Source organism: Tympanuchus pallidicinctus, unplaced genomic scaffold (assembly GCF_026119805.1).
Source record: "Tympanuchus pallidicinctus isolate F22 unplaced genomic scaffold, pur_lepc_1.0 scaffold17, whole genome shotgun sequence".
NCBI lineage: Eukaryota > Metazoa > Chordata > Aves > Galliformes > Phasianidae > Tympanuchus > Tympanuchus pallidicinctus.
Window position 1 is genome coordinate 11,374,216 of NW_026294690.1, and position 24,835 is coordinate 11,399,050.

Sequence of the window (24,835 nt, forward strand, 5' to 3'; positions counted from 1 at the left end):
CCCTCCCCACGGCACCCGGGTAAGTCGCCCTCTCTCCCTCGTCCTGTAGGTGGGCAGCAACGGCCCCTGCGTCCGTCCCTCTGCAGCGCCGGCACGGGCAACGGAATCCCAAAAGCAGCTGTCCCCGCTGCGCCCAGCTGCCCTGGGATTTCGTTACCCGCGCCTCCGCCTCAGCAGCCGCTGCCGTGCACTGGAACGGAGCCGCTGCTCCGGGCCCTGCGCGATGGGGCACAGCAGGCAGCATCGTGGCTCAGCCCCACGCACCACAGCCGGGGGTTCCCCATGTTCTCATGCTCCTAAAGACAGCAGCTTGCTTCCTGGGGATGAGCCGCCTGGCTGCGGGGCCCTGGCTGGCTGCGGGGATGTGGCTGCCCACATTGGGCCACAGAATGCTGCACCAGCTGTGTGCCACCACCCGCCCATGCAGCCCAGTGCTGATGGGCAGCGGGAGAGCAGGATCCGGCCCTTGGAGAGAGACAGCTTTGGAATGACACGATCACTCCCGCTGAGCACGCAGCCAGAGAGCCATCGGGGATGTCGTGTCTGTCCTAAGCTCTTTCTGCACTTCTGAGTCCCCCTGGGCTGTTCCAGGAGCCCTCTGCCCCTGCTTCAAGGAGCCAGGCAGGGACAGTGCAACCACGTGCTGGGCCACAGTGAGGGAGCCAGCCCCAACCCAGCTTTGCCAGCCCCAGCAAATGGCTCTGAGGGCTGCAACCCCCCGGGCAGGGGTCCCCAGTGGCTCCTGCCCTGCGGACAGTCAGCAGTTGGTCTGTGTGAGCAGCAGTTCTCAGATCACCTCTTGGCTGTGGGTGGTGCAGGGAGCACCCCACCTCGGGGGCTGCCCGGGGCTCCATCCATACAGCGCTCTGGCTCTCAGCCCCCTGGAAAACAATGAGGAGCCGCCAGGTCCCCGAGGGCGCCCGCAACGAGGGAAACAGAGGAACGTGAGCCCTGGAGGAACCGGTTTGGGCCTGCGGGCCGAACGGCCCCCCCGCAGGGAAGGAAGGAGGGGGGACACGCGCCGCCAAGGGGTTTGGGTGCTTCCTGGATACGAGCAAAACAGCCCTGTGGGCCCTGCGGGGTGGCACGCGGCCCCGGCGGGAGGGAAGTGAGACTGAGCTCGGAGCAGCGCCGCGGGACACCGCGATCCAACGGCCGCCATCGCCCTGCGCCACGGGGCCCGGCCACAGCCGCTCACGAGGCGCGGCTTCCCCCGGGCAGCCACGTGCGCCGCGCCCCCGTCCCGTCCCGGCCCCGCCATCCCCGCCGTGCCGCAGCAGTGGGGCGGCGCTGCCGGGCCGCGCTTTGCCCTCGCGTCGCCCCGCGGCTCGGGCTGAGCGTCGGGCACGGCGCGGCCCCGGGATGCGCTGCCGTTTCCCTGCGGGCACGGTACGACGACATCGACACGACGATCCGCCGTGACGGTGCAGCGCTGACACCGGCTCGGTGACGCGGCACGGAGCGCCTCGCGGAGCGCGGCTGTAGCCGGCACGTGCGCCCACCCCCCGCTCAGACACGGGCGGCCCCTCGCTCGCCACACCCAGCATGGCGGCTCCTCCAAGATGGCCGCCCGAGCCCAAGATGGCGGCCCGTGGGCGCCGCGCTCAACATGGCGGCTGCGCCCCTCCGGCCGCACCCACGTGGGCGACGCGTCGGTGACGTCACTTCTTCCCTCTCACCGGAAGCGGCGGCCGGGCTGCTATGGAGACGGGCGAGGAGCGGCCGGGGCTGGCGGCGACGCTCCGGGCTCTGAACGTGGCGCTGGGGCGGCCCGCGTCTCTCTGGGTGAAGGAGAGCAGCGCCCGCAACCTGCGGCACCGCGACTTCCTGGCGCCGCGGGCTGCGCTCGGGGCCGCCTTCGCCGGGGGGCAGGTCGGTAGGCCGGCAGCAGGCCGCGGCGGGGGGGCGGGGCCGGGCGGTGTGCTGACCACCGCTCCAACTCGTAGGTGCCCTCCGATGTCGTCGCGGCCGTGACGGCGCTGGGCGGCCCGGGGGTGCTGGCGGTGCGCGGCTGCCGGCAGACGGCGGCGGGGCTGGAGGTGCGGCTGCGGCGCTGCGAGGCCTTCCGGCGTTTGCTGGGCCCCCAGCCCGGCCCTGGCCCCGCTCCCCTACCCGGCCCGCAGGCGGCGGTGGTGCTGCACTGTCCGGCCCTGCGGTGCCCCGGAGGCCTGACGCCCCGCCGCCTGCGCCCCGTGCTGCTCGCTGACCACTTGGCCCAGCTGCTGCGTGCCCAAGGGTGAGCGCTCTGCCCTCGCCTCCTGCCCGGCCCGCGCTCCCCGGCCCGTGCCCACATCTCACGCTCCCGCAGGCTCAGCACGTTCCTGGTGCCTGCTGCCACCGACAAGCGGAGCCAGGAGGTCTTGCAGCAGCTCCGTGTGGAATGGCCTTCCAGCAGCACAGCCTGCCATGAGACTCTGTCAGCCTTGAAGCAGTCTCTCAGCCAGTGCCACTATGCCACACATTCTGAAAGGGGGTCAGGTATGGCCTCGCCACCTGAGGACATCATTTGTAAAGTACACCTGAAGAGCTATGTGGAGCAGCAGGGCCTGGAAGGCTATGACCCCAACCTGGGAGTCCTCCTTGGTGAGTCACACATGGAGTATTGCTGATGATAGCAGGGGAGAAAGGCTGCAAGTGGGCCGGGTTCTTTGTTCCCGTTGGTTTTACAGAGAGTAAGGGACAGAAGCAAATTGCTTCCTCCTTTTCCTCTGGTTTGAGCCATAAATGGAGGCAGCCTGGGACAGATCCATATGGTATGGAATAAGCCCCTTGTCCCACTGAGTGCCCTCCCTTCTTTCAGTGACAGAGGAGAAGCTGCAGTCCCTGGCTGAACTGCAGCAAGCTGTGCTGCAGGGCATGGTGAGTGACCCCCTGGTGCCGCCTGCTGCTTTCTCTCTCTCCTGTCAGTGTTTGAACTTGTTGCTGTGCTGTGCTGCAGGCAGGGTGCCAGGGGAGCTGCTGCAGTGTGGTGCACATAGTGAGCTGCGAGGAGGAATTCCAGCAGCAGCAAATGGATCTATTATGGAGGATTTTGGATCCAGCAGCCAGCATGGATTTGCAGGTGAGGAACTCCTACACTCTGCACTGTGGTTCATGCGTCAGCCCATCTTTAGCGCCTGTAGTGAATGCTGAGACCCAGCCTTGTGCCTTTATGAGTCTTCCCTTCCCTTTGGCATCCAATTTCCTTGGGATTTTAGCATTAAAGAAGGAGGGATAGGAGAAAACTGCAGAACACAGCTAGAAAAGGACAGTCTTTAACTAATGCAGTGCTGTTTTAGCAGCCTCTAACTCTGGTTTCCTCTTTTCCTGTGGTACCCATTCCCAGGATGTGAACAGTTTCCTGGTAGCTCTGTAGGCACAGTTCTTCCTGCACTACATTACAAAGGAGCTTCTTTCACCTAGCACTTCCTCTCTTTCAGAAGCACCTTGTCTGTGGACCAGTGAAGGTGACAAACCCTTTATCCCCCATCAGTGCAGACCATTACTTTCAGTAAGTTGGTACTGAGCAAGGAGCCTGCCTTGCCATGCCATGCTGCATGTCTGCATGTCTTGCCTGTGCTCTGTTTGGCCCTACAGGCAGCAGTCCTAGTGTGTCTCTCTCTTCTGCTTCTCTAAACCTTGGGGCTTTTTCTAGAGGACTTCAGCAATGCTTCTTCATTACTGCCAGCAGCAGCGTTGCTGTCTCTGTCCTGCTCCAGGCAGGATTTGTGTGCCCTTGGTTGGCCAGCTTTCTGTTGTAGAAGGAATGATGCCCCATGCAGCCTGCTTAGCAGTGACTGTGTGCTCCTCCCAGGCTCAGGAAACGCCAGATGTATGAAGCCTCTGTCATGAAATATGGGGAGCTTGCACAAGGTGAGGGTTTGCTCTGCAGGCTGTGGAGGAGGGGGGTCGGGGCAGGGGAGGTGTCCATATACCAACTTCAGCAGAGCCCCCTCACTGCAATGGGTTTTCCTACCTGGGGCTTTGGAAGTGGCAGGCACACGGTACCACACAGCTTCCTCCATCCTGTGTTCTCTCTGCAGACGAGGCCTGGACTGAGGTTATTGATATCCTGACGGTGGCTGCCATCAGGTTTGAGATGCTGAGCACTGCCCACCGGAGCCAGGTAGAACAGCCCAGAGCTGCAGCGTAGTGGGAGGCAGGCAAGCAGTACTGCTCAGGGAGTTGTGGATCATGGCACGGTTGGGAGATCGGTGGGAGCAGAGGGACAAGTAGCACTGGGTGTGAGGAGGCACTGTGTGGACTTTGGACACCCCAAGCTCAGTCTGGGAGTGGTTTTTCTCAGGATAAATCACATAAAATGTCTGGGCTGATATCCTGGTAGGCTGTGCCTGTCAGCCCCAGCAGGGCACGGTGCTCAGCACGCTGGTGGCCACACTTCACCTGATGGGAAGGTACTGCTCCCCCAGCAGGAGACACAGGGATGCACCAGGAATGGCCCTGGGCCAAGCAGCCTGGACAGCAGGTTGTCTCTGCCCTCAGATCACCCTGGACCTGGAGGACAGCAGCATTTCTACAAAGGGAACCAAGAGTGGTGCCTTTGTGATGTACAACTGTGCCCGGCTGGCCACGCTCTTTGACACATACCAGCGGGCTGTAGAGCGAGGTGAGCACTGGCCCTGCCTCTTCCACCTCTAACAGCTGTTCCTCATACCTGCAGTCACAAAGGCTTCCCTGGCTGCAACCACAGTCTCACCACTTTTGCAGGCACATACCCACCTCTGCCACCAGCATCAGAACTGAACTTCTCCTGCCTCCGGGAAGAAGTGAGTGCTGAGGGACAGGGTCTGTGGAAAGCAGTGTGCCCTTGGCTCTGGGGGATGGATGCTTCTGGCCCTCTCTGACAGGCATAATCCTTTCACAGGGTGAATGGCTGCTCCTCTTCAACTACCTCTTGCCCTTCCCAGAAGTCTTGCAGCAAGCAGCACAGCTGCCCCCACCCAGCAAGGGGCTCCGGGTCACAGCCAACACAGAGGCAGTAAGTGCTGTGTGCCAAAGCACCTGTAGCACCAACAGTGCTAGCCCAGAGCAGGGCTGCTCTTCTGCAGAGTGCTGAGGGGCGTTCCTGGGAAGAGATGGCAATGCCCTCGCTGCTATTCCTGCTGTGCAGGATGGCCCCAGACTGGCCAGACCATGCAGCATCAGCCCAAGCTGTCTGTGTTGCAGGTGTGCAAGTTCCTGATCCAGCTCAGCATGGATTTCAGCTCCTACTACAACCGGGTTCACATTCTCGGGGTGAGTCAAACGTTCCAGGCCATTTACTGGGGGGCTGCTCCTGGATGCTGCTAAGATGCCAGCCTTGCAGCAACAGGATATGAAGGAGGGCAGAAACAACAAGGTCAAGAAATAGAACTGCCACCTCACCGCCTTTCTCCTTGCAGGAGCCATTCCCTCACCTCTTTGACCAGATGTTTGCACGCCTCCAGCTGCTGGGAGCAGTGAGGGACATGTTCCATAGTGCCCTGGCAACTCTGCACCTCCCTCCTCTCAGCCAGATCTAAGCCACCACTGAGGATTGTTGCCACGGAGTGATAAACAGCAGTGCTACAAGGGGCAGAACAGGGTACTTCCTTCCACGCCAGGCACTGGGCTGCTTGTTGGTCAGACTGGGAGTTGGGGTCCATCTGAATCTCACTGTGGGGCTCCTCCTCCTCAGTGCCCACAAAGGAAAGAAGCACAAGGGACTGAGGCACCCATAAAGCCAAGCACCAATCTGTTCCCTCAAAGCTGTTTATTGAAGGGGAGCTCTGTGCTGGCAGAGAGCTCCTGAGCCTCAAGGCTGCTGTCCTGCCTTGTGCCAAGTCCTAACATTAGGGCTGAATACATTTATTGCTGGACAAATGCTGTGTCTGACCTCGCAGTGATAACTGAGGAGGGGGAGGGAAAGATGAGTATTAGAAAGGTCTGTGCTGTGCACAGGAGTGGGAGTACCTTGCTGCAGGAGCAAGGTTAAGCAGTGCTTGCAAGCAGCCCCATGTTCCAATAGCACAGTCCAGCCTGTCTGGCCAAAGGCTGTGTACAGCTTCTTATCCTTACTGTGCCTTGGCTGCCTGCAGGTCTGCTGCTGTACAGGAACAACCCTGCCAGCCTGACGAAGGCACTGAAGGACTGCTCTGATAGGGCTGGCCTGGCGGGGCACAACAAACAGACTGCGTGCTGCAGCCCTCTGTTCCCCAGCAGCTCTGTACCTTTCTTGGCCTCCTGCTGCCCTCAATCCTCCCAGCATGTGGAGAGCCCTGGCTCTCCCTGTGGGACAGAGGGATGTCCATCCTCCTCGAGGACGACAGCACAGCTGCATCACTGCACACACACAGGGCACCTGGCGCAGTGTGCTGGGACGTTCCTTTGCTCTCATTGTCCCCATGCAGATGGGGAGCAGGGATTTTACTACACCCCTTTACTGGACAGCACCCTGTGACTGGAGCTTGCAGTGGGTGTCCAGGGCAGCACAGCGCAGGAGCTCCAGGCCCTGCCCACAGAGCACGCAATACCAGCACCGCTCCCCACCTGCCTCTACCACCTCCCAGCAGTCCAGCTCTGCCAGGTCAGGCACATAGAAGAAGGTGGTGCTCAGCTCCTCCAGGCTGTCCCAGCTCAGCCGCCACAGTGTCAGCCGCTGGTCCACGGAGGCAGAGAGCACCAGGTCTGGCCGCAGCACTCTGATCCCCGTCACGTGAGCGGCGTGGCTGCACGGCCTCGCCACGCGTTCCAGGATGCGCAAGCAGGTGTCTGGTTGGGCCTCATCACCGTCCCGTGTCACCTCCAGCAGGCAGACGTGGATGGAGCCATCATCACTGCCACTGGCCACCAGGAACTGTCCCTTGGGCAGCTCCTGGATGTGCAGGCTGTTCACCCCGCAGCTGTGAGCCACGACAGTGAGCAGCGGGGTGGCCAGGGCTGGAAGGAGAGGCTCGGTCAGGACAGCAGTGCATAGAGCTGCTGGCACATCCTCCCTGCCCATGGCTGTACCCACCCAATGGCTGCATCTCTCCCTCTGAGTGCTGCAGGGCATCTGTTGCATCTGCGATGGTCCTGGTGATGTCCCAGAAGGCAACGCTGCCGTCAGTGGCTGCACTACACAGGAAGTGCTTCCTGGAAGGAAGATGTTGGGCAGCCTCCAGCCCCATGCTGATACCCAGGGCAAGCAGAAAGGATGGCCCCAACTTCCTTCCTCCCTCCCTTCACCAGCTCCACTGCCATCACCCTTTCTTGTTGCACAGGCATCACAAGGATGAATGCTTCCCTCCCAGTACCCTGCCCAGGGCTCACCTCTCCTCCTCTGCCCACGTGTGCAGGAATGCCTCCACTTTCAGCACACAGCGCTGGTGGTGGAACGACTCTGCCACGAGCAGCAGCTTCTGGGCAGCCTCCAGCAGCACAAAGAGCCTGGGCAGAGGGAGATGCAACTGATTCTGGGAGAAAGAGGTGCCTTGCTGCAAGGTACCACCCTACTCCTGCTCGGAGCTGGCACCTCTAGGCAGCTAAGCCCCATGCTGACTGCTCACCGGACTGATCCATCGCTGCATGCAGCTACCAGGAACGTACAGGGCACGGGCAGCTGCTTGCTGTTGGTCCCGCATACGACTGAGAGGGACATGTACCTGGGCAAACACAGAATGCTTGCTGCATGCCCCCCCCGGCACCTGCTGTCGTGTAGGAGGACAGGGGGGGCAGCAGCATGAACTCAGCACAGGACACAGCTCTGAACACTCTGGGGGTTCTGAGAGGAAGGACTGAGTCAAAATCCCCTCAAAGGCTCAGGCAGCCATCGAGCATCACCTCGTCTCCGGGTCCATCTTGACAAGCTTGTGCCTGTTCTTCATGCGGTCCCAGTGCTCATCCAGCCGGTGGGAGGCCACGTGAGTGACCTGGCAGCTCACCATGCCCTCAGCCTCCAGATCCGCAGCGCACTGCAGCCGATAGCACTCAATCTGTGCGCGACCGCCGGCTGAGAACAGCAAGGAGCAGAGCTGGGTGCCGTTATGCAGCGCAGCGCCGGCCAAGGCCAGCGCCCTGACACTGGAGATGTGGTCGCTGAGCCTGGTGAGGGGCACCGCCGCACGCGTCAGCTCACTGAGTGTCAGCACGCACGCCGTGGTGTCCTCGCTGCCGGTGATGAAGACATTGATGGGGCGGCATCCAGGCGCCCGCACGGCCCCCAGGTGCCGCACGCAGGTGATCTCGCGGCCATGCAGGGACGCCAGCAGCACCCGCTGCTCGCAGGGCTCGGCCTCGCTGTGGTACAGCATCACGTCCCCACGCTTGATGAAAGCGAAGGCATCGGCCTCGGGGCTGCTGTGGTAGCTCCAGGAGCAGTGCCCTCCGCCGCAGGGCACGCAGTGCAGGTTCACCCCGCTCCTTGTGCTCCACACCACAAAGTTGTCGGCGTGGAAGCCCAGCACCAGCAGGTCCCCGCTGGGCGTGAAACGCAGCTCCTCAATCCACTGCAGCCCTTTGCGGGGCCGGTGCTTCTGCAGTACCTCCAACTGCTGGTCCCGCAGGCAGAGCTGCCGGTAGCAGCCGTCCCGGCCTGTGCTGTAGATGTAGTCCCCACGGCAGGTCACTGAGGTGACCCCTGTCTTGCCATGCAGCCCAAAGAGCACGGACAGAGGGTTCTCGATGGGCACAGCCTCGCTGTGTAACAAGCAGGAGGGCTCCGACTGGCTCGCAGTGCCCTCACTGCCCGGGGTACCTGTGTCGGTGCCATCGGAGCTGCTGCTGCCACAGGGGAAGAGGAGCAGGGAGCCGCGGCGGTCCCCACACAGCAGCAGCCCTCTCTGGGGCAGGAAGGTGGCGCAGGTGTGCCAGCGCTGCTTGCAGGGTGGCAGCCGGTAGCGCCCCATGAGCCGCACCGCAGGCACCTGCCCGGGGCCGCAGGTAACATCCATCCAGAGCACGGTCCCGCCGGGGCCGGAGACCACGAGGGCGGCGGGGCCGAGGGACGGCCCGGGCCGGGCGGCCCAGCTGAGCCCCAGCACGGGTCCCTCGAACGGCCTCAGCCTGGCGGCGCGCTCGGGGCCGCTCAGGGCGAACACGAGCAGCCGCCCGTCGCCGCCGCCCAGCGCGCAGAGCGGCTCCGCCCCGCCGGGCATCGGGGCGGCCGCCAGCAGCCCGCGGGGCCCGCAGGAGGCGGCGGGGCCGAGCAGCGGCACCCAGCGCCCCGCCGCCGCCTCGTAGGCCGCCAGCCCGCCCGCCTCGCCCAGCGCCAGCACCCGCCGCGGCCCCACCAGCAGCACCGCCCGCGGCCGCTCCGGGGCCCCCAGCGTCTCCGCTTCCGCCGGAGCCTCCTTCCGCGGCCGCCACAGCCGCGCTCCCCCGTCGGACCCGCCGGTAGCGAGGCAGCCGCCGGCGGGCCGCAGAGCCAAGGCGCGCAACGCCCCGCGGTGCCCGCGCCGGACGCTCCGCACGCCGCCGCCGCCGTCCCACTCTAGGCAGGCTCCGTCCTCCCCGGCGCTGACCGGACGCGGCCCGCGCAACCCCACGGCGGCCACGCGCGAGCCGTGCCCGTAGCACACCAGCAGACAGACGGCCTCGCCGCCGCCCCCTAGTTCGCCCACGGCCCAGAGCCGCACGGCGCGGTCCTCGGAGGCGGAAGCCAACAGCCCCCGCGGCTCCGCGTAGCTCAGCGCCAGCACCGCGCCCCGGTGCCCCGGCAGGGTCCTCCGCGGCGTCTCCGCCTGCGCCGCCCTCCACACCGCCACGGTCCCCGCCGCCGTGCCCGCCGCCAGCGCCAGCCGCTCCCAGCCCGCCCCCGCCAGCACGGCGCAGCGCACCGCCCCGGCCCCGCCGCACCGCGCGCTCCGCAGCCAGCTGCCGCCGGCGCGCCACTCGTACAGCGCCACGGTCCCGCCGCCCAGCGCCAGCGCCAGCCGCCCCCCCGCCGCCCAGCGCGCCTCCCACACCCGCGCTCCCAGCCGCCGCGCCGCCCCCCCGCCGCACGCCGCCAACCGCGGTCCCTCGCCGCCCGGCCCGCCTCGCCTCACGGCCAGCACCGCCAGCCAGCCGCCGCCGAACGCCGCCACGCGCCCTCCCGGCTCGGCCCGCAGTCCCCGCACGGTGGCCTCACGCAGCGCTCTCCGCCTGCCCGCCGCCGCGCCGCCGCTCAGCAGGAACGCCGCCACCTCCGGGCCCGTGCCTGCCGGTGCCGGACAGCGCGTCAGCCGCCGCCCCCGCCGTGTTCCCCGGCCGCCCCGCGCCCGCGCCCGCCCCCTCCCCGGCCCGCCGCTCACCCGCCAGCAGCACGTCCCCCGCGAACTCCAACGCTGTTACCGGCGCCACCAACGCTACCGACTCCATCTCGATGCGGAGCGCCGCCCCGCCCCGCACGCTTTATTGGCGCGCCGTGTGGCCCCGCCCCCTCCAGCGCGGGAAAAGACCACGTGCGCCCGCGAGGTTCCGCGGCACCCCGGAGCGCGGCCTACAGCTCCACGTGCACCCCGCTGTACGCTTTGTCCACGGTCCATTCGCCCGGGGCTCCGGCCCCGCTCCCCGCATAACGCTCCATCTCCTGCTGGAAGCGCTGCTGCCGCCGGCGATTGGGGTCCACGTTGATCCAGTTGTTGGCGATCCACTTGGTGCCCTGGGTGACCAGGCAGCCCCCGTGCAGGGCGAAGTCATCCAGCTCCCCCACCCAGCCTGCAGGATCAAAGCACGGCTTGCTGCAGGCTGCTGGGCACAGCCCAGGCAGCACCGCTGAATGCTGACGCCTGATTTTAGCTTGGGGGCTTCTCCCGACGGTCCCTCCTGACATCCCCCCTCACCCCACCCTGTGTAGGCACAGGGGGTTCCCTGGTTGCAGAACAGGCACTGCCTCTGTGCCTCCTCAGCATTTCACATCACAGCTGCCCTTTTCCTCAACTTTTCCCCAAAGGAGAGGATGGAAGCCAGAGGTTTGAGGCCATACCATACATTATGCGTCACCAGTTCCAACCCTTTATAGAGATCTCAGCTTTTCTGTGACAGATTTCAGCAGCTTTTTTCCATTTGGGAAGAATTTGGCCATAAAAATTCAACGAGGCTCCTCTGACAGGACAGCAGTGGCCCTGATATTATCATCCCACAGCCTCGTAACCTCCTCTGTAGCTTTTCTCGAGATGGAAACTCTTGGGCTACTCTCAGGAGACCTGGGACACTACATAACTTCATCAGCAGCCGGGAAGGCTGAAGTTAATGCCCCAGCCTGGCTGCCAGGGAAAACCACACAGCACTCTGAGAAGTGCAGCCCGAGGACATCTGTCACAGAGCTGCAGTTGCCCCATAGCGGCCTCGGCCCCACGTGGGGCACAGCGCAGCGCAGGGCAGGGAGGACCGCGCCTCCCCACACCGCAGAGCTTGCAGCCATGCTTTTGTCTGCCTCCCCTTTCCAGCCCTGTGGGCAAGGCCACATCAGTGAAGCATTTTGAATTGCGGCCCAAGCTCCAGCAGAACTTTCAGCTCTCACAGCAGGGCGGAAGGCATCTGGCGATGGCTCAGTGCAGCCAAGGACTTTGTTTGCTGGCTAGTCCTGTCCCCCAAAGACACCAGGAGCCACTGACCCACTGCTTGAGAACAAAGGCCTCCGAGAGCCAGGAAGCTCCTGCTCAGCTGGTGACAGGGAGGCTCTGCAAATCCCACTAGCAGGCAGCTACCCCCTTAAGGTCTCTTCTGAGCCACAGAACCCCTAGAAGATGGTTGTCACCTTCTGCAGTGCTAGCAAGACTCGGCCTGGAGCCGTACCTTCTCCGTCCGACAGGTAGTTGTACCAGAAGACAGCGGTGCCTTGCTGAGGTTTCACTCGCAAATTGCCCTTGTCACAGTTTTTCCGAGTATCTCGCAGATCAACATCATTCTGGATCAAAGACTAACCAAAATCAACAACAACAACACAGAAGGTGTCATAAAGGACCTGGAACAAAGCACAGGGGCTGTGCTGTGCGTCCTTTTGCCCTGTGCTGAGTCCCTTAATGCATCACCAGACAGCATGCCTACAGTTATCTTAGTCTGAAGAAAAGTGCCCAGATTAAAGCGAGCACAGCCTGTGTCAAGGCAGCAAGGTCCAAAGGCTGCCCCTCACACATTGGTGTGGGGAACTGCCAAAGCCCTGCACCTCCTCCCTTGGCCTCTGAGTGAAATCACTCTGTGAAGCTCAGCATTCCCACACGCCAGCTCAGAAGGCTCACATCTCTAAACCCCCTTTCTACAGTGAATACAGTCACAGTGGGACCCAGAACCCCCAAGAAGGACAGAGCCACTCACCATCTCTTCGTACGTCCTGTTATCAGCTATAGGAAAGACAGTTTCTCCTCCACCCGTGACATTGTTCAGGTAGAACAGCACTGTCACATACCTGCAGGACAGGACAGAGCAGCTGTCAGGGGACACAGCTGGAGCAGGAGGAGCTGCATGGGGCTGCCCATCCCCTGCCGTATGTACAGCACTCCTCCAGGACACCATGAGACACGCAGTTTACCTTGGCTTTTTTTTTTCCAAAGGCAACAGAGAGTTGCACCAAAGCAGCCCTTACCGGCACGAGGTCTCGAAGGGAGCGCTTTCGTTGGCAACCAGCTTGGTGTGGCTGCAGGCAGTCTCAGGGAAGACGGGGCCGCTGTCCATGTGGGCATGGTAGTGCCCCCCCTGGTCATAGCGCACCACCTGCAGGGGCTCACTGTGCTCCACAATCTCTGGGGGCAAGCGAGTCAGGCGCATTACCCTGGGGAGACAGCACTGCAGGTGAGGGGAAGACACAAGCACCAGGACAGCCGCTACTCCCAAGCACAGAATACATCCAGAGAAAGAGAACCCCCTTCCCCAAAAGACCGGAGAGACGGATGGGCTGCAGCAAGCATGCCAAGAGATAACTAGGTTCCTTACAGATCTGTCAGACCATCAGCTCAGAAACTCCTCCTCAAGGTTAATAAAAAAACAAAAACGAAGGGCGCATCTCCAGCAGGACTGCTCTCATGAAGACCTTGCTTGCTCAGAAAGATCCCTCCTGTGTGTGTCCCTGGAGCCTTCACGTGCCATCTCAGCGCTTCTCTGGACTCCTGCACACCAGCTACAGACCTCGGGGACAGTTAGCAAAGCACAGGGCCCCTGCTGAGAGTGAACGAGAGACTAGCTCTAGGGATATTCTCATCACCTAACTCACCTTTCCCTGTTGCCTTGAACAGCCTCCCCCCGGGGCAGAGGGCCACGGAGGGCTCTGGGTTTTTTCCACTGCTACATCTGAGCTCATCCCCAAGGCAAGCAGGTACCTCTCAAGACCTGCCAAAGAACACTCAGTGCTCTGGGAATTCTGAGCTGTGAAGCCCTAGGAGAATGTGGCACCAAGGCAGGGTGGCCGAGCTCCTCCAGGCCCCACAAGATCCCACTGGGGATCGCAGCCTCCTTCAGCACCACGCCTCCAGGTCTGCAGGGGCTTTCTAACGCTGGCAAACTGAAGAGCATGAATGCGATGTGCCGATGCCTTGCGTGCGCCAGAGAGCTGGCACAGAGAAAGTGGCAGCCACAGTCTGCTCTAATTAAGGCAATATGCGACCCCATTCTCCCTCTGGAATGTGCTGAAGAAAAGGAGTGGCCAGCAGCCGTTCTGCAGCCTCGGGACAGATTTTCCCCACCCATGTCCTGGGCGAGGACCAGCACCACAAGAACGAGGAGTCTCCAGCCAATTATCTGAAACTCACCACGGCTAAGCCATTTGGCCTGCGAGCTGGGTTAACTCTTCCCAGAACCAAAACCAAGGTGAAGGGAAAGACAGGAGGTTCTCCCATCTGCTGGGACAGGCCCCGTGGTCATGCGCTCCGATGACTGAACTACCTCGGTGTGCTTGAGATAAAGTCGTGCTTATTATGAAGTTAGCTCTGAACAGCTACGACAGATCTCAGTGAAATGCATGAGTAACTCAAGCAATTGACAGTAACTACTGGCACCCAGACAGCGTTGGAAATGGGCAGTTTCTCCCAGTAAGCTCGTTTACTAATTAGAATGAATTATTTCATATAATGCCAAGTCTTCTTGGTTTTATAGGGCTGTTCCCAAAAGTGAATGGCTACGCTGAAAGGTTTGATTTTTCTTTTTCCTTTTCCAGGGGACAATACAAATCCTTGCTCTAACGAAAACCTCCTCTTCCCATTTCACGACTGCGCTCATTGCTCTTCATACTCCACACTTCCACACAATTAGGAAGCATGAATATTAGCATGTCTGCATCTGCATCTCCCAGCACAGGTGGCCCATGTTCCCACACCCCCTGAGCCCTCACCTCTGCCGTATGGCTCTCATGACCTGGTGTGCGCCCTCGCCCTGGTACAGCCACGTGTGCTGGCTGTTGCGCACCGCGTCACTCGTCTTCACTTTCTGGCTCCCTATGTACTTGTGGAAGTCACGGATGTTCAGCCTCTTGAACTCCTCCAAACTCAGCACGCCTGTGGAAGAGAGCAGGAGCAGGCTGACCTGGGCACCCCTTGTGCACGAGGCGATAGAGAACCTTCAGTTGCAGCTTAAGGTCAGAACCAGAACAGGCAAAACACAATCAACTTGATACTTACATGTTTAAATGGAGCAGAGGGGGACACCTCAGGCCGCCTTCCTACAAGACCTTGCAGGGCAATTTAAAAAAAACAAGCCCCAAACAACAAGCAGTACATTCTTCTGCTTTTGCTGCTTTTGTGCAATTTCAAAACATGAAAGAGATACACAGCACAGTACAATCCGATGTAAATAGAAGACAGAAAAACAAAAGGTAAAAGGAGGTTTCTTGTTTGCACTCAGCTGAGCTTGGCAAGGGATGGATTTTTGCCTCTGTTAGCTTCAGAGAAATCCTTACCGTTTGTTGTGTTCCCTTTCTGGAGAAGCAGGGAAGCAGCACATGCCCAGCAGCCAGCACACATCAGGGACAGAGAGAGGAGCTCAGGGAGGCAGCAAACACACTGCTGTTTGCGGCCATGGGGAAAGGCCCAGCCACCAGGGTCAGCCCAGGGCAGCTCCCCAGGTGCTGGTTGTTGTCAGCAAATCACCCACGTCACTGTTTCTCATGCCCCGCTCACATCTCCCAGTCCCCACTTCCCCTTATTTGATAACACAGTGCCACATCCAGGTCGTGACCTGGTCCCTCAGCGGCACGCACCGATGTGACAATGGAGGAAAGCAGCACTCTGGAAGCAAGGTCCTGCCAAAAGCACTTTAACAGGACTTTTCATTCGTAAACATCCGGAACGGTGGAAAAGCCATTGGCAACTCAGTCATACGCTCCTACCCCTGCCAAAAATGTCACCAGCGTGGGTGCTCGGGGTGCCCTCCGGATAGTTAGGCATTCACATGGGTACTGTGCCTACTTCATCTCCAAAGCAGCTCCTCTATGGCACTCTCAATGCCAGGTCACTGGAAGAGAGCATGCACCGCCTGTGCATTCACTTAATTTGATTAGGAAATGGAGAGTTGCTTAATTGAGGGCACTCTAATTAGAGCAGCAAAGGTTAGAGTGCACGTCCAGGCCAGAGGGAGACCAGGGTAAGGGAGTAACACAGAGAACAGAGCAGTAGCAGAGATGGAATCAGCACTAAAAGCTAACCAACACCACCCTGAGTCCACCGATGCTGCACCCCTCTGCCAGTGAAGCAGCTCTCTCAGACAGCTGTAAAAGTCCCTTTGAAAGCAGGGGGGAACACCTTAAGAGCTGCAGCCCACACGATGAGAGCTACATGGTCAGAGCCAGAGCAGCTTCTGAGAGGTCTACACCAATTTTACTTTCTGCTAAGTCTCTAAAGCAGTGTTATTTTCCTTGGAAGACCATCTAGTACAACAGGCCTGGGCAGGGACATGGCATTTGCTTCTCCCTGCAAGGTTGTGTGTGGCGTCCCCTGCTGAGCACATGGGGATTCCTGAGGAGCTGCTCTTACCATTCCCATCAGGATCAGCCTTGACTGCAGTGTACATCTCTCGGATGTTTTCAGGGGTCATCCACCTGCCGTTCCCAAGGCGGGTGTGAGTCAGCACCTGAAATTCAGAAGCAGATTAACACTGGGCACTGGTTTCCAGTACTAATGCAACCCTCACAGTTTCCTGCTTGAGGCCTGGCCAGCTCTCCTCTGCAGTGCATCAGTCAGCCAGGCGTCAGCACATCTCTGCACACGGATTTGAATGGAGATCATCGGGCAGCCACGCTGTCGGCTGATCTGCATTTTCATTTCCAGTTTAGGTGGTGGCAAATGACTGCTGAAGCTCAGTTAACCAATCCTTAGGTGGATATGGTACAGCTCTCAACAAGCTGTGAAATTCAGAAGCGACATCCTTCTACCTACTCCAATGCATGCTGCCTTGCAGGACAAGGCTGCTGAAGAGCTGTGGACAAGGTGCTCCTTATTCCCCTCCCAGGATTGTTACTGTGGATGATTCTGAAGCCCCATCAGCTGCAGGAGGGCACAGCCAGCTCTGCTGCACAAACTCAGTGTGCTGGGACACACACAAGAAGAAATGCACCCTACCTCTTTGAGCTGCAGCTGCCCATCCTGATTGTGGTCCAGCAGATTGAAGAAATCCATCTGGCTGATTTCTATCATTTCCATGGCTTCCTCGTAGTCATCCGTTGGTAGGATCTGGCTCTTCTGCAGCCCCTTCAGCTGTGCCAGATGGATGATGAGTTTGCACTCCTCCTCTGTCAGGAAGTCTGGAATTTCTGCAGGAAAATGCGAGCAGTAACAGAGTCTGAGGAACTGTTACATTAGGACAAATACTAACAGCAGGCCACTGAAAAGAGAGGAAAATAGGAAAATTTAGAAACGTCCTACCAAGCCAGGGGAGTAGGACAGTCAAATATATATATCTTTCTACCCGAAGAGCTCTACAACAGCACACATCTCACACCTGAGCTCCAGGAGATGGGTATTTTTACAGCAGCCATTCCTCAATGTTTGGATCCTGGGGTCAAGCCCCTTATTTTCTTGCAAATCACCACAATGGACAAAGGAGCGAACAAACACAGGCATATCACTGCGATTTATCACTTCAAAGGTTACATGTGGATCACAGTCTAGAACTGCTGTTTTACAGGAAGGGAGGCCAGAAGTCCTTACAGGGGAAGCGAGGATGGCTAGGGTTTCATGCTCCTTTGCTCTGCAGCAGAGCAGGCAGCACCTCCCAAACAACCAAACTCCTTCTGGGGGTACCTAGCACACTGCTCTACTGGGAAACTCAAACAACTTCCTGACTTATTCTCATTCATTCCCCTAAATGAAGGGGGAGGAAGTACAGCCATCAGAACAGGACAGGCTTAAGTGAATATGGCTGTGATGGGCTGGATTAGGTGACTTTAAAAGTATTTTCCAATCTTAATGATTCTGTAAGTGCTTTCAGACACAAAGTCCTGCTCTCTAAACTGCAGCCCTGCAGGTGTGTGCTGAGGACACATCACATCCCAGCTGCAGCAGCAATCCTCAAAGGGAGAAAGAAAAAATAAAAGTTAATTACTTCCACGACCTTAAATCAACCCTATCAGCTCCAACTGTCAGTAAGCAGTTGGCCTCTTAAGTGCATACCAGAACTGGCCCTGTAGAAAATGCGATGCTCCTGGGAAGCCCCGGGGACACAATGCAGCTGTATCCCTCTGAGGACACAATTTCTGCCACCAGCAAAACAATGTCCTTGTAACAGAGGGGGCTTTGGGGCCAGAGCTTCCGCTGTCCCGAGCGTCACGGCCTCACATCAGGTCAGAGCCAACCATACCCACTGGCAAGCAACAGTCCCAGGATCTCCAGTTCCTCAAACCGGGCTCAAATAATGACAGCTTCTGGAATCTTAATTACATGCTGGAGGAAGGACAATCCCTCTCTTCAGTGGTGGTAATGGGATTTCGTAACTAGGTAGAAATTGCATTAGCAGGAAGCGCTTTCTGCCAGGCAGGTTGCAAGGTGAGGGGCTTTCCAGCTAAGAGCTGGCAATCCGCAGTGCAAACAGCCTTCCTTCCCAGCTGCAAATTGGTTCCTGTGCCCACTGCTCTCCCAAACAGTTAACTTTGGCTGTGAGACCATCCTATCTCTCATCCCGCTCAACAATGGGTCCAGCTAAACAAATGCCTCCTAATTGACTTTGAGCAACACTTGATTGCTTTCAGAAGAAAAAAAAAAACAAACAAAAGAGAGGAAAACATTGGGATTTATGAAATAATGACTAATCCTGGAGCAAGAGAAAGGGGCTGGGTTGGAGCACTGGTGTCAAACAGAGAGCCCCAAGACACAGGGCCAAGGCATTCACTCCTCCCCAGCTGCCCTCATTTCCACACCTGCTGATCTAAGCCAAACCCCTGCTAAAATCCAAACAATCGGGGCCGCTGGCAAACGAAAATTGGAGCATTGTCTTCCCCAAGAGGGCTCTGAAAGGGCCGCACTTAATGAGGATGGATTGCCACGGAGGTGGCTCGCAGGCTATAAAAGGCGTTCTGCGGGCTGGAGCAGCTCAGTCTGGGTGTGCTGCGAGCCCACTCCGAGCACCATGAGGGCTGCGAGCACAGAGAAGGCGTCCCGCAGGCGGGGAGCCCCGTGGCTGCCAGGCCTGCTGCTGCGCCTGCTGCTGTGGGGCGGCCCGGGGGGGCGGGCCAGCTACCTGCGCAGGTCCTCCAGCTGCACCGCCATCCCGCGCGGCATGGCCCTGTGCTACGACATCGGCTACTCGGAGATGAGGATCCCCAACCTGCTGGAGCACGAGACCATGCCGGAGGTGATCCAGCAGTCCTCCAGCTGGCTGCCCTTGCTGGCCAGGGAGTGCCATCCCGACGCCAGGATTTTCCTCTGCTCCCTCTTCGCGCCCATCTGCTTGGACAGGTAAGGCATTTGCATGAGTTCGTTCCGCATCGCTCCCCAGCAGCGATGGCGTTCGCCTCCTGAGAGAAAGGACGTGCAATCTGATCACAGCCACTTTCAGGCAGCACAGTGAGGGGACATGGGATTACCCAGCAGGGACTCTCCCCCCTTCTGAGGGAGAACAGAACTCCCGTCCAATTTCCAGAACAGCCTTTTGTTGCTTGCTTCCCTGCTCCCCCCCCAGGCTCATCTACCCGTGCCGCAGCCTGTGCGAGGCCGTCAAGAGGAGCTGTGCACCCGTCATGGCTTGTTATGGCTACCCCTGGCCTGAAATCCTCAACTGCAACAAGTTCCCTGCAGACCACGAGCTGTGCATCGCTGCCGTCTCCACGGATGAAAGTTCCTCCAGCAGGAGAAGTAAGGGCTTTTTTTCTCATATGTTTTCCCATGTGTAATGCTGAATACTCACAGGGATGAGCCTATGCCTTGCCTGTGTTCATAGAATGGCTTGGGTTGGAAGGGACCTCAAGGATCATAAAGTTCCAGCCTAGTTCCTAGAGCTTCTGGCTTTAAGCTATATTTAAAAAGAAAAGTGGAAATTCTAGTTTTTCCTCTATGGGAACTGCACTGTAACTAGAAAAGGAGTGTGACATTGGCTGAAGCTTGTTCCCTCAGCTCTGCTCATCACTACCTGGGTGCCCTCAGACAGTGGTGCTTGGGGCAGGGGAGAAGTCTAAAAGACATGGGAGCTCACAGTGCGTCTGTCCAGGAGGTGAAAAGCAGCAGACATTCATTAAGCAACGTCACGGCAACGTGCAGCAATGAACACAGCCTCCACAAAGCACAGAGAGCAGTGCCTGCCCCACCATGAGACCGGGAGCTTAACATTCCTATCCTGGGGCTGGCTAGCTCAGGAGGAAGCACCATTTCAAAACTACAAGCCACCACTCGCAGATGTCAAAACCGTATGATGCCTTTTCCAGCAACAGGCGTTCTAACCAGCTTTCTGTTGCAGCAGTGCCTCGAGCCAGTTGCAAGGACTGCGAGCTGGAAGAGGCCAGCACCACCAGGGAGATCCTGGACAGCCTCTGTGCCAACGATTTCAGTGAGTACACCCACCTGCCCTCCCTGCAGCCGGCACGGCCTCCAGCAGTGAAGCTGTGACATGCACAAGAATGGCTTGGCCATAAGAACTGACTTGGAGGAATCACGTCTTTTACAAGCAGGTTGCAGAGATGATCAGTTCTCAGCATACCTGTTAAGTAACAGGACTTGCTGCTCGTGCTACTGCTCCTTGGAGGCACTCTGCCCATGCCACAGTGCTGCTATGCCTTCTGCGCTCATGAGAAAAGCAGGGTGGAAAGAACAGTGCTCAGTGCTGGAAGCGCTCAGCTCAGCTGAGAACTTTTCCACAATCACTGCAATTGCACGGGTTTGGGAGGACGTGTCACCACGTTAGAGGAGCAGCACAAAAGCTATGATATGTAAACAGAACTAACAGCTCTTTTTCCCCCACTCCAGCAGTGAAAATCCGAATCCTCAGGAAGAACACGACCACAACCGTCTCCGACTTCGACCTGGACCCCTCCAGGGTGGAGGTGCTGAAGCACGGCCCGCTCCTCAGAACTGAAATCCCAGGCAGGCTGCAGCAGTGGCTGGACATCGATGCTACCTGCGCCCACAACATCATGAGAGGCACTCACGCGGGGGTCTTTGTCATCAGCGGAGAAGTGCAGAGCGACAAAGTGGTGGTGAACAAGGCCTACGCTTGGCAGAAGAAGAACAGGAACCTGCACCAGGCCGTGCGGAGATGGAAACATCACCGCTGCCCCGAGCAGGCCGGCAGGAAGGTCTGAGATCTTGATCCTAATGCTAAGAAATGGCTCCCTTCCCCACAGCTAGAAAACTCCTTCCCCGGGCAGCTGGTGTTTTGGAGACGTACATTCAGTATTTTTAGGTGAATCAAAGCAGTCATAGTCAGCAGGTAGGGCCTCACTACAGATCCCTGAGATAACTAAAACCCTTCTCCCGAGGCAGAGCTTAGAGATGCAGACTTAACATATTCCTACGGCAAGGTCCTGCCAATCCAGGACTTACAATGGATGGCTTTGTGCAGCATCAGTGCCTTGAAATCTGCAGGCGAGCAGACTAGAAGACACCTTTAATAACATGGGCATTTGCACAGGTGAAAGGAAACAACCCCTCCTGAGCACACAGCAGACAGCTGAGGATTTCTGCATAACTGGGAATGACCGCTTTTTGACTTCATTCAGTTTGGGTCAGAACGTTCTGGTAACCGTGGAGCTACTGAAGATACCCGCAGAGCCTTGAGAGAGGTGGCAACAACACTGGGAATCGCTCTCACCAGTGAATACAGCCACAGCTCAACATGAGCAGAAAGCAGAAAACTGCAAATCCCCGAGTGAGAAAATGAGTTGGATTTCTACTGTCTGACAAAGCACTGCCCATGGAAAGTTTTCTACACTGGATTAAACTTGAGAATGAAATAAAAATGACAAAAAATAAAAAAACCACACAGCTCTGGGGATAAATACGTTCTTCCCTGTGCTCAAAGCCTGCAGCCTCAGTTGTGGAGAGAACCACCAGCTTTGATGGAGACACATTGCCTCCCTGTGCTCGTAAAGCACAGCAACAACCCAGCCAAGACTGTCTCTTCAGATTTAATATGGGCTGAGATTAGCACTCACGGCACTCGCACTGCAATTCAGCTGCGCTCTGACATTTGTGTAGCAATTACTTCTTTTTCCCTGAGGCTCAGAAGAAAAACAGAGAGATTTCCTATTTTTATTCCTCCCCGCTGCCTCGTCTCGCAAACTGCCGCCCGACCCGCAGGGCCTGCTGCCAGGTGGTCCCTGTGATGGCAGCATCCTCTGAACAGACTGCGTTTTGAAAACACAACAAGTAAAAGCTCTGAAGGTTGAAAAAGGCTTTGTCTGATATTTGTTTTCCATTAATGGGATTATTTGATTACTGGTGTTTCCCAACTAAGCAGCGCACAGATGGTCTGACTTACAAGCTTAGAAATGATGTCTCATAACCAGAGGGGGGGAGGGGATGGGGAAACAGGGCAGGGACTTTTTGAGAGCTCCATGAAATACGCTCGGGTTCAATGCAGATGACTTACCCACATTTAAAACAACAAACTGTGCGCTCCCTGTGGTGCCCAGCCCCAGAGCGCAGAGCTCCCATTAGGCCATCAGCCAGCTGCCCACAGCCCCACAACACCCTGCTTTGCTGAAAGCAAAGATCACAGCGCAGCCACTTCTCCCTACAGTGGCTCTCATTCAGCAAAATCCCCTTCAGGACTTCAAGAGCTCTGCCAGCGACTTCTGGCTTTGTCTAACACCACCCCATTAAATACACACCTTTGCCAATTTAAACAACAGAGACGTAATAATTGGATTTTAAAACACTTAATTTAGGTCGGTGCTGTTTGCGTAGATAGAGAGGTCTCTGGAATTCTTTTTAAGTCACAGCTGGCTCCTGGCAGGTCTATCTGGGAGATAAGAGCTGTCTTACGAGTCAAGGTTTCTAAATTAGGGCTTCCCTATCAGAGGATAAAGGAGAGCAGTCTGGGTGGAATCTGAAATGCTGCCTGCCCAGGGCTGTCCCCAGAGCCAGCATCAGAAGGCACTGCCTGCCCCAGAAGATGACAGAGGTGCCTGAGTCATATCAGGGGCTGTGGGACCACTGCTGCCTGTGGGTGCCCTCCTGGAGGCCAGCATCAGTCCAGCAGAGCAGCACTCGCGGGACACAGAAGGTTGCAACTGGAGCAGGAAAACCACTGCCCAGCCTGTGTCATGGGTCTCACAACCAGTATGCGCTCCAGGGCTGAGTTCAATGAATGTCTGATGGAGAACCTGCTAGAAATGAGCCACGAACACTGCATATGTGGAAATGACAAAACAGATCTGTATATTTCTTACAGGTACTTACGGCATTAAAGGAATTTAGTAAGAAAATGCTCTGACCTGTGGCCAGGTTTTCAGTTTGTATAATCGATTCCGAGTCAGAGAAAAGCTCAGGTACTGGAAAAGCATCTCAAGGCCCCCAGCATCACCAGCTCAGTGCCAACAGGTCTGCTCTGCCTTTGCAGTAATACGAGCTCCATCACCAAATTAACCGGTGCATTCCCAGCGGACTTCCGCAGCACGGGGTGCGGGGCTGGGGCTGCAGGGGCTGCAGGGGCTGCGCTCACCCTAGGGAGCGTCGCAGCGACGCGGGGAAGGCTGCAAACCATCAAGAGGGAAACGCGGTGCGGCCGCGCTGCAGAGCAAACCCAGAGGAGGGCACAAAGCCGGCGGGCACCGGGCACCGGCGCCGCCCCGCTTTACCACCGCTTACCGCCCCGCGCTCCCGCCCCGCACCCTCGCGCCCCGCGGTCTCCCCGGCCGCCCGTCCCGCTCTCGGCACGCGGCAGGGACGCGGGCTCCGATCCGCGGGCACTCACCGAAGAGCGGCGGCTTGAGGCTGAGGGTGCGCACGGCGCGGGTCCGGCCGGGCCCCAGCTCCACCCGCTGCGTGTGGCCCACCTGCGGGGAGAGCGGCGGTGAGCCGGGGCCCGCCCCGCCCCGAGCCCCGCGCCCGGCCCCGCGGCCTTGCCTTGATGCCCTCGAGGCGCGGCAGGGCGCGGGCGGGCGGCGGCGGAGGCGGCGGAGAAGCGGCGGCGGAGGCGGGGGGGCCGCCGCCGGCGTCGCCGGCGCTGAGGTGGACGAAGAGCAGCAGCCCCAGCACGTTGAGGACGTAGAGGTGAGCGAAGACCATGAGCACGAGGAAGTAGGGCCGCGAGCACACGGGCCGCGGGCGGCCCCCCGGCGGGCCGGGCAGCGGGGGACTCTCCGCCCGCGCCGCCGCCGCCGCCGCCGCCATCGCGCCCCGGCCCGCCAGGCCCCGCGCGTCACCACGGCAACCGCGCGGCGCGTTACGTCATCGCGGCGGGGGCGTGGCCGGCGCGCGCGCGGCGGGAAAGAGACACGTGCGGCGCGAGGGGGGGCGGCGCGTCTCCAAGGCCAAGGAAGAGCCGGGACGCGTCCGAAGTGAAAAAGTCACAATTTATTGCAAATAAACCGAGGGAGCGCGTCTGGCAACCGGCTCCAGGGCGGTTTCCGCCGCCCCCGCCCCCATCCGGTGCCCGCAAGAGAAGAGAGGAGGAAAGAGATTCGCAGCCCTCCTGCGGCGTGTGCGGCTACGCGGCAGCCTCCTCCGGCACTGTCCCGCGACCTCAACCGGAGCGGGGCGAGGAAAGGAACTCCCAGAACCAGTGCCTCATTTAAAAATAAAGTTCTATTTTTCACCTGCTTAAAAAGTCTAAAATGTAGAGTGCGAGGCGATAGTACAGAAACCTCCTGCTGCCCCCGGCCCTACGCGAGGACAGAGCAGCAGTCATGCAGTTTATGTTATCAGTAAAAAAGTTTTTGTTACAGTCTGGGAAGCCTGAGGACCATCAGAGGTGAGGCAGCCAAAGCATAACACGAGCAAAGCCGAAACGAAGAGCGCCGGGTGCACGGATGGAGAGACGGCAGGCGGGCAGGGGGAGACAAACGCAGAAAGGAAAAGAGCAAACATTCCACATCTGTAGCAGTAATGCATCAAAGGGGATTTTATACCTCTGAATGAATGGCTCCTGAGCCACTGAGCACCTATGGTCACATAACCCTGCTGACTCGAATAGGGCTGCGTACCCGTTAGAAGGGAGAAAAACTTAGCCCCGTCTATCGGTACTGCAACTCCTTCCAGTTGCTGCCTTTCAAGCAGCGCCACTTTACACAAAGAGCCAACGCTCCCTGTGCTCTGCAGGTTCTGTCCTGGAGTTTGTAACTCTGCATGACATCGATACAGCAGTCACCCTGCAACAAAGTGCTGTTGTTTTCCCAGAGAGCATGGAAATGGGATTTGTGTGTGCAAACCAGGACAACCACCAGCCTAAGAAAGGGTGTGATTTGTTTGAAAGCAAACAGTACTGCTGGCTAAAGCTTCAGAAACTCTGAAAGAATTAAGGGGCACTCAGTGCAACATGTAGCACCGTTCCTCAGCCAACATCTCAG

The 24,835-nt window shown here is 58.6% G+C and overlaps 4 protein-coding genes across 4 annotated transcripts; 2 read left to right on the plus strand and 2 right to left on the minus strand.

Annotated features, from left to right (window-relative positions):
• The first annotated feature begins 1,642 nt into the window (after positions 1 to 1,642).
• Positions 1,643 to 5,841, plus strand: DALRD3 (DALR anticodon binding domain containing 3). The gene is made up of 13 exons (XM_052678892.1): positions 1,643 to 1,872; positions 1,947 to 2,236; positions 2,309 to 2,583; positions 2,801 to 2,859; positions 2,939 to 3,061; positions 3,420 to 3,490; positions 3,794 to 3,852; positions 4,023 to 4,105; positions 4,483 to 4,606; positions 4,708 to 4,766; positions 4,865 to 4,978; positions 5,167 to 5,235; positions 5,382 to 5,841. The coding sequence occupies exons 1-13, from the start codon at positions 1,702 to 1,704 to the stop codon at positions 5,499 to 5,501; spliced, it is 1,617 nt and encodes a 538-aa protein (XP_052534852.1). The 5' UTR covers positions 1,643 to 1,701; the 3' UTR covers positions 5,502 to 5,841.
• WDR6 (WD repeat domain 6) lies at positions 5,713 to 10,296 on the minus strand. The gene is made up of 6 exons (XM_052679034.1): positions 10,230 to 10,296; positions 7,780 to 10,135; positions 7,506 to 7,601; positions 7,270 to 7,386; positions 6,974 to 7,092; positions 5,713 to 6,897 (listed from the first exon to the last, which is right to left on the minus strand). Exons 1-6 carry the CDS (start codon positions 10,294 to 10,296, stop codon positions 6,398 to 6,400), a joined length of 3,255 nt encoding a protein of 1,084 aa, XP_052534994.1. The 3' UTR covers positions 5,713 to 6,397.
• On the minus strand, positions 10,296 to 23,660 carry P4HTM (prolyl 4-hydroxylase, transmembrane). The gene is made up of 9 exons (XM_052679036.1): positions 23,394 to 23,660; positions 23,242 to 23,323; positions 16,461 to 16,651; positions 15,876 to 15,972; positions 14,240 to 14,402; positions 12,503 to 12,688; positions 12,235 to 12,325; positions 11,716 to 11,839; positions 10,296 to 10,635 (listed from the first exon to the last, which is right to left on the minus strand). Exons 1-9 carry the CDS (start codon positions 23,658 to 23,660, stop codon positions 10,418 to 10,420), a joined length of 1,419 nt encoding a protein of 472 aa, XP_052534996.1. The 3' UTR covers positions 10,296 to 10,417.
• LOC128078565 (secreted frizzled-related protein 5-like) lies at positions 17,794 to 21,679 on the plus strand. The gene is made up of 4 exons (XM_052678902.1): positions 17,794 to 18,791; positions 19,015 to 19,187; positions 19,789 to 19,875; positions 20,292 to 21,679. Exons 1-4 carry the CDS (start codon positions 18,463 to 18,465, stop codon positions 20,624 to 20,626), a joined length of 924 nt encoding a protein of 307 aa, XP_052534862.1. The 5' UTR covers positions 17,794 to 18,462; the 3' UTR covers positions 20,627 to 21,679.
• Positions 23,661 to 24,835: the final 1,175 nt, after the last annotated feature.

Excerpts from the sequence above, each read along its gene's own strand:
- DALRD3 (XM_052678892.1), top strand. The coding sequence starts at position 1,702 with ATGGAGACGGGCGAGGAGCGGCCGGGGCTGGCGGCGACGCTCCGGGCT. Across the intron at positions 3,491-3,793 it reads AGTGCAGACCATTACTTTCA|GCTCAGGAAACGCCAGATGT; the intron begins GTAAGTTGGTAC and ends TGCTCCTCCCAG. Across the intron at positions 4,979-5,166 it reads TCACAGCCAACACAGAGGCA|GTGTGCAAGTTCCTGATCCA; the intron begins GTAAGTGCTGTG and ends TCTGTGTTGCAG.
- WDR6 (XM_052679034.1), bottom strand. The coding sequence starts at position 10,296 with ATGGAGTCGGTAGCGTTGGTGGCGCCGGTAACAGCGTTGGAGTTCGCG. Across the intron at positions 7,602-7,779 it reads AAGATGGACCCGGAGACGAG|GTACATGTCCCTCTCAGTCG; the intron begins GTGATGCTCGAT and ends GTGTTTGCCCAG. Across the intron at positions 7,387-7,505 it reads TGCAGCGATGGATCAGTCCG|GCTCTTTGTGCTGCTGGAGG; the intron begins GTGAGCAGTCAG and ends CCCTCTGCCCAG.
- LOC128078565 (XM_052678902.1), top strand. The coding sequence starts at position 18,463 with ATGAGGGCTGCGAGCACAGAGAAGGCGTCCCGCAGGCGGGGAGCCCCG. Across the intron at positions 18,792-19,014 it reads GCGCCCATCTGCTTGGACAG|GCTCATCTACCCGTGCCGCA; the intron begins GTAAGGCATTTG and ends CTCCCCCCCCAG. Across the intron at positions 19,876-20,291 it reads CCTCTGTGCCAACGATTTCA|CAGTGAAAATCCGAATCCTC; the intron begins GTGAGTACACCC and ends CCCCCACTCCAG.
- P4HTM (XM_052679036.1), bottom strand. The coding sequence starts at position 23,660 with ATGGCGGCGGCGGCGGCGGCGGCGCGGGCGGAGAGTCCCCCGCTGCCC. Across the intron at positions 16,652-23,241 it reads CCTCAAGCCGCCGCTCTTCG|AAATTCCAGACTTCCTGACA; the intron begins GTGAGTGCCCGC and ends ATTTTCCTGCAG. Across the intron at positions 15,973-16,460 it reads GGCAGCTGCAGCTCAAAGAG|GTGCTGACTCACACCCGCCT; the intron begins GTAGGGTGCATT and ends TCTGAATTTCAG.